Source organism: Oncorhynchus nerka, linkage group LG12 (assembly GCF_034236695.1).
Source record: "Oncorhynchus nerka isolate Pitt River linkage group LG12, Oner_Uvic_2.0, whole genome shotgun sequence".
Classification (NCBI taxonomy): domain Eukaryota; kingdom Metazoa; phylum Chordata; class Actinopteri; order Salmoniformes; family Salmonidae; genus Oncorhynchus; species Oncorhynchus nerka.
In genome coordinates, this window is record NC_088407.1 from 76,624,812 (window position 1) to 76,632,311 (window position 7,500).

At 44.5% G+C, this 7,500-nt stretch overlaps 2 protein-coding genes across 3 annotated transcripts in view; both read right to left on the reverse strand.

Moving 5' to 3' along the window:
- The window catches only part of LOC115138729 (alpha-(1,6)-fucosyltransferase-like), a 177,964-nt gene that overhangs the window by 45,572 nt on the left and 124,892 nt on the right, over nt 1–7,500 (reverse strand). For both annotated transcript variants that reach the window (XM_065025806.1, XM_065025805.1), the window contains one exon: nt 6,533–7,125. In XM_065025806.1, coding sequence (XP_064881878.1) covers nt 6,533–6,735 — 203 coding nt within the window. In that variant the 5' untranslated portion in view covers nt 6,736–7,125. The remainder of the gene's footprint in view (nt 1–6,532; nt 7,126–7,500) is intronic.
- Nucleotides 2,596–4,834, reverse strand: LOC135574193 (uncharacterized protein DDB_G0271670-like; the record flags this gene model as incomplete). Its single annotated transcript, XM_065025078.1, has 2 exons — nt 2,596–2,954; nt 4,330–4,834. Coding segments are annotated over 2 exons (864 nt in total), but the record flags the coding sequence as incomplete, so codon positions are not given.

Genomic DNA, 7,500 nt, shown 5'->3' on the forward strand with positions numbered 1-7,500 from the left:
TGCTACGAGTACTACCGCTGCCACTACCACTACTGCTGCTATTACTACTACCACTCATACTGCTGCTGTTACCCACTACTCATACTGCTGCTACTACTCATACCGCTGCTACTACTACTACTGCTACTACTACTACTACTGTCAGCTACTCAACTACACTGCTGCTGCAACCACTGCTACTACTACTACTACCTACTACTACTACTACTACTACCACTGCACCACTACTACTACTACTACTACTACTACTACTACTGCTGCTACTACTACTACTCCCACTACTACTGCTGCTGTTACTACTACCACCATACTGCTGCTACTACTACTACTCATATTGCTACTACCACTACTCATATTGTTGCTGCCTACTACTACTACTGCTGCTGTTTCTATACTGTTGCTACTACTACTACTACTACTACTCATACTACTACATACTGTTGCCAATACCACCATACCTGCTGCTGCTACTACTCATACTGCTGCTGCTACTCATACTGCCTGCTACTACTACTACTACTACTACTACTACTACTACTACTACTACTACTCACTGTGCTGCTACTACTACTACTACTGCTACTACTACTACTGCTACTACTGCTGCTGCTGCTACTACTGCTGCTGTTACCAATACTCATACTGCTGCTACTACTACCATACTGCTGCTACTCTCATATTGCTGTTGCCTCTATACTCATACACGCCGTTGCTGCTGCTACTGCTGCTGCTACTACACCCATACTGCTGCTACTACTACTACTGCTACTACTACTACTTGCTGCAACTACTACTGCTGCTGCCTACTGCAACTACTACTGCTACTACTACTACTACTACTACTACTACTACTACTGCTGTACTACTACTGCTGCTGCTACTACTTACACTACATACTGCTGCTACTACTACTACTACTACTACTACTGCTGTTACTACCACCATACTGCTGCTACTACTACCACTCATATTGTTGCTGCCTACTACTCATACTGCTGTTATACTGTTGCTGCTCTACTATTATACGGCTGTTGCTGCTGTTTCACCATACTGCTGCTACTACTACCTTTTCATACTGCTGTGCTACTACTCATACTGCTGCTGCTACTCATACTGCTGCTACTACTACTACTACTACTACTGTACTACTACTGCTGCTGCTACTACTACTACTACTGCTACTGTACTACTACTGCTGTTGCTACTACTTACTACTGTTACTACTACTACTCCTAGTACTACCTGTAACTACTACTGCTGCTACTACTACTACTCATACTGCTGCTGTTACTGCTGCTACTACCACTCATACTGCTATACTCATATTGCTGCTGCCTCTACTACTACTGCTGCTACTACTATACTGCTGCTACTACTATACTGCTGCTGCTGTACTCATACTGCTGCTACTACTGCTGCTGGGCTACTACTACTACTACTACTACTACTGTACTACTACTGCTACTACTACTGCTACTACTAGTACTACTGCTGTACTACTACTACTGCTGCTACTACTACTACTACTCATACTGCTGCTGTTACTACTACTCATACTGCTGCTACTACTACTCATACTGCTGCTACTACTACTACTGCTACTACTACTACTACTACCGCTACTGCAACTACTACTGCTGCTGCTACAACTACTGCTACTACTACTACTACTACTACTACTACTCATACTGCTGCTGTTACTACTACTCATACTGCTGCTACTACTACTCATACTGCTGCTACTACTCATATTGCTGCTGCCTCTACTACTCATACGGCTGCTGCTGCTGTTTCTACTCATACTGCTGCTACTACTACTCATACTGCTGCTGCTACTACTCATACTGCTGCTACTACTCATACTGCTGCTGCTACTACTACTACTACTACTACTACTACTACTACTGTACTACTACTGCTACTACTACTACTGCTACTACTACTACTCCTAGTACTACTGCTGTACTACTACTACTGCTGCTACTACTACTACTACTCATACTGCTGCTGTTACTACTACTCATACTGCTGCTACTACTACTACTGCTACTACTACTACTACTACCGCTACTGCAACTACTACTGCTGCTGCTACAACTACTGCTACTACTACTACTACTACTACTACTACTACTACTACTACTGCTGTACTACTACTACTACTACTACTGCTGTACTACTACTGCTGCTACTACTACTACTACTACTACTACTACTGCTGCTACTACTACTACTACTACTACTACTACTGCTGCTGTTACTACTACTCATACTGCTGCTACTACTACTACTCATATTGCTGCTGCCTCTACTACTCATACTGCTGCTACTACTCATATTGCTGCTGCCTCTACTACTAATACGGCTGCTGCTGCTGTTTCTACTCATACTGCTGCTACTACTACTCATACTGCTGCTGCTACTACTCATACTGCTGCTGCTACTCATACTGCTGCTACTACTACTCATACTGCTGCTACTACTACTCATACTGCTGCTACTACTCATACTGCTGCTGCTACTCATACTGCTGCTACTACTCATACTGCTGCTGCTACTACTACTCATACTGCTGCTGCTACTCATACTGCTGCTGCTACTACTACTACTACTACTACTACTCATACTGCTGCTGCTGCTACTACTCATGCTGCTGCTACTACTACTACTACTACTCATACTGCTGCTGCTGCTACTACTCATACTGCTACTACTACTACTACTACTACTACTCATACTGCTGCTGCTACTACTACTACTACTACTACTACTACTACTACTACTACTACTACTACTACTACTACTACTACTCATACTGCTGCTGCTACTACTACTACTACTACTACTACTCATACTGCTGCTGCTGCTACTACTCATACTGCTACTACTACTACTACTACTACTGCTGCTGCTACTACTACTACTACTACTACTACCACATACTGCTGTTGCTGCTACCACCATACTGCTACTACCACCATACTGCTGCTACTACTACTACTACTACTACTGTACTACTACTGCTGCTGCTACTACTACTACTGCTACTACTACTACTACTACTACTACTGTACTACTACTGCTGCTACTACTACTACTACTACTACTGTACTGCTGCTACTACTACTACTACTACTACTGTACTACTACTGCTGCTACTACTACTACTACTACTACTGTACTACTACTGCTGCTACTACTACTACTACTTACTACTGTACTACTACTGCTGCTGCTACTACTACTACTGCTGCTGTACTACTGTTGTACTACTACTACTGCTGCTACTACTACTACTCATACTGCTGCTGTTACTACTACTCATACTGCTGCTACTACTACTCATACTGCTGCTGCTACTACAACTACTACTACTACTGTACTACTACTGCTGCTGCTACTACTACTACTACTACTACTGTACTACTACTGCTGCTGCTACTACTACTACTGCTACTACTACTACTCCTAGTACTACTGCTGTACTACTACTACTGCTGCTACTACTACTACTCATACTGCTGCTGTTACTACTACTCATACTGCTGCTACTACTACTCATACTGCTGCTACTACTCATATTGCTGCTGCCTCTACTACTCATACGGCTGCTGCTGCTGTTTCTACCATACTGCTGCTACTACTACCATACTGCTGCTGCTACCACCATACTGCTGCTGCTACTACTACTACTACTACTACTACTACTACTACTACTACTGTACTACTGCTACTACTACTACTGCTACTACTACTACTCCTAGTACTGTGTACTACTACTACTGCTGCTACTACTACTACCACTCATACTGCTGCTGTTACTACTACTCATACTGCTGCTACTACTACCATACTGCTGCTACACTATATTGCTGCTGCCTCTACTACTAGCACGGTTGCTGCTGTTTCTACTCATACTGCTGCTACTACTACTCATACTGCTGCTACTACTACTCATACTGCTGCTACTGCTACTGCTGCTGCTACTACTCATACTGCTGCTGCTGCTGCTACTACCACTCATACTGCTACTGCTGCTGCTACTACTACTACGACTACTACTACTATTATTACTACTACTCCTGCTGCTGCTACTACTACTACTATTACTACTACTACTGCTACTACTCATACTGCTGCTGCTGCTGCTACTACCACTCATACTGCTGCTACTACTACTACTATTACTACTACTACTGCTGCTGCTACTACTCATACTGCTGCTGCTGCTGCTGCTACTACCACTCATACTGCTGCTACTACTACTACTATTACTACTACTACTGCTGCTGCTACTACTCATACTGCTGCTACTACTACTACTCATACTGCTGCTGCTGCTGCTACTACCACTCATACTGCTGCTACTACTACTACTATTACTACTACTACTGCTGCTGCTACTACTACTGCTGCTGCTGCTACTACCACTCATACTGCTGCTACTACTACTCATACTGCTGCTACTACTCATACTGCTGCTGCTGCTACTGCTGCTGCTACTGCTGCTGCTACTACTCATACTGCTGCTGCTGCTGCTACTACCACTCATACTGCTACTGCTGCTGCTACTACTACTACGACTACGACTACTACTACTCCTGCTGCTACTACTACTGCTGCTACTACTACTGCTGCTGCTGCTACAACTACTGCTGCTGCTACTACTACTACTATTACTACTACTGCTGCTGCTACTACTACTGCTACTACTACTACTATTACTACTACTGCTGCTACTACTACTACTACTGCTGCTACTACTACTACTGCTACAACTACTGCTGCTGCTACTACTATTACTACTACTGCTGCTACTACTACTACTACTACTACTACTACTGCTGCTGCTACTATTATTACTACTACTGCTGCTGCTGCTGCTGCTACTACTACTATTACTACTACTACTGCTGCTGCTGCTACTACTCATACTGCTACTGCTGCTGCGACTACTACTACTATTATTACTACTACTGCTGCTACTACTCATACTGCTACTGCTGCTGCTACTACTACTACTATTATTACTACTACTCCTGCTGCTGATGCTGCTGCTGCTGCTACTACTACTATTACTACTACTACTGCTGCTACTGCTACTAGCTCTGGGTAGGAGCTGCTTAACTAATACTACTATTACCATTACTATTACTATTACCATTTCTATTAATAATACTATTACTAATACTACACCTACTACTACTAGTACTACTGCTGGCTCTGGGTAGGAGCTGCTTATCAGGTCTAGGATCAGTTTTACATAATACGTACCTTATATCAGGGTAGACCAGACCTTAGATTCACGCTCTCTCTCATTCAATACAGCACAACCTTAACCCTAACCTTAACCTTAACCCTAAGTACAATGGAATCATGCGTGCTTATGTACATTCCCATTTGTGAGAGGGAAATTGAAGGAAAAAGCGAGACAAAGAGAGGGTGTGTGTGTGTGTGTAATGGGTGAATGTCTGTGTGTGAGCGTGCCAGTGTAAGTGTGAGCGTAAATGTATGAATGTGTCTAAAAATCTGCTCACACCTCAGGCTTCGCTGTAAAAACCACTTCTGTCTTCACATCACTTTCTTAAATTTGAACAACCTTTTGAATCGTTAAAACGGACCGTATCAGTGAACAACTGACAGGCGTTTCATTCAGGCTGGAATAAGTTGATATGCCATGCTTTGAGGGCCATAACATGGCGTATGACTAGTGCGATAACAGAACAACTTTTCTCCTGGTCTTTAGACACAGCCCATCAGTCCATGTTGGCACCCTGTCCATCATATGTATAACAACATGCCATCTCACACTAGAACATCACTTTCCATTTGAAAAGTATACATTATAATCCAGTCTTTTAAGCAACAGACTTAAATACAATCTTACGGTGAACGAAGAGAGTTGTGATATAGAAGGCAGAGAAAGAAAAGAAGAAGCGGAGTGAGAGAGAGAGAGAGAGAGTGAAAAAAAAGAGAGTCGAGAAAAACAGAGAGACACAGAGTTACACAGAGAGAAAGAGAGACAGAGAGACAGAGAGACACAGAGACACAGAGACAGATAGAAACAAAGAGAAAGAGAGAGACAGAGAGAAAGAGAGAGAAAGAGAGAGACATAGAGACAGATAGAAACAAAGAGAAAGAGAGACCGAGAGAAAGAGAGAGAAAGAGAGAGACACAGAGACAGATAGAAACAAAGAGAAAGAGAGAGACCGAGAGAAAGAGAGAGAAAGAGAGAGACAGAAAGAAAGAGAGACAGAGAGAAAGAGAGAGACAGAAAGAAAGAGAGACACAGAGAGAAAGAGAGACAGAAAGAAAGAGAGAAAGAGAGACAGAGAGAAAGAGAGACAGAGAGAAACAAAGCGAAAGAGAGAGACCGAGAGAAAGAGAGAGAAAGAGAGAGACAAAGAAAGAGAGAGACACAGAGAGAAAGAGAGAGACACAGAGAGAAAGAGAGACACAGAGCGAGAAAGACAGAAATGGACAGAAAGCCACACTCAAGTCTGTGTCAATTAATCATGGCCATGCGTCTCACCTGAGTGTCTCAGCCATGCGTCTCAGGTCTTCATTCTGCTGTTTCAGTCTCTCCAGCTTGGCCAGGATCTTGGACAGCTCTCTGCTGGATCTCTCCGGATGCTCGCTGTCCCTAACCAGGTGTCCTCCGATGTAGAACAGCAGTGTACCCCACGCAAGGAGCACCAGCATAATCCAGCGCCACGAACCTGCCCATGGCCGCATCTTTCACCCCTCTGGGGTCTCTGGGGTGGAGGGGTGAGGGATGGGGGGGTGAGCAGCACTCCCGTCACAATAGGCTCTGAAGCATGGTGAGAACGGCGATGGAGGGCGTAGGGTGGAGGGAGAACGGAGGAGGTGAGCGTGGTCCAGTTGGGGTTTGGTTGGTGGGGTTAGTTAATGCATGGCTATGGTTCCTGCAGGGGGTTAGGATGAGTTGAGGTCCATTGTTGTGGCCTGCCTTCCTGGGTGGGCCCTCTTTGGGCTAGGCTGGTTTGGGCTTGTGCTGAGCCGGGCTCTGGTAGTCTGGCGAGCTCACTGGTGTCACCCTCTGTGTCTCTGCAGTCCTCTGACTGACTGGCAGACAGCTCAGTCTCTCTGGCTCTCAGTGGTCTTCTGCTCAAAGGGAAAACAAAGCAGTCAGGTTAGGGAGATTCACTGATAAACTCAGTATGAAACCACTGCCCTTATCTTCTTCCTCCCAACCTTCCCTTCCTTTCCTCTCCTCCTCTCACCAGATAAACCAGGAGTCAGGAGCCCCTCAGCAGTTAACAGAGAAGCCCACTAATCCACTGAACACTACATAAACCCACCGTTCAACATTATCTACTTCGCTACAGAGCAGTACACAGACCCACCACCTCTCAACAGAACACTATACAAACCCACCACCTCTCAACAGAACACTATACAAACCCACCACCTCTCAACAGAAACCTACACAAACCCACCACCTCTCAACAGAAACCTACACAAACCCACCACCACTCA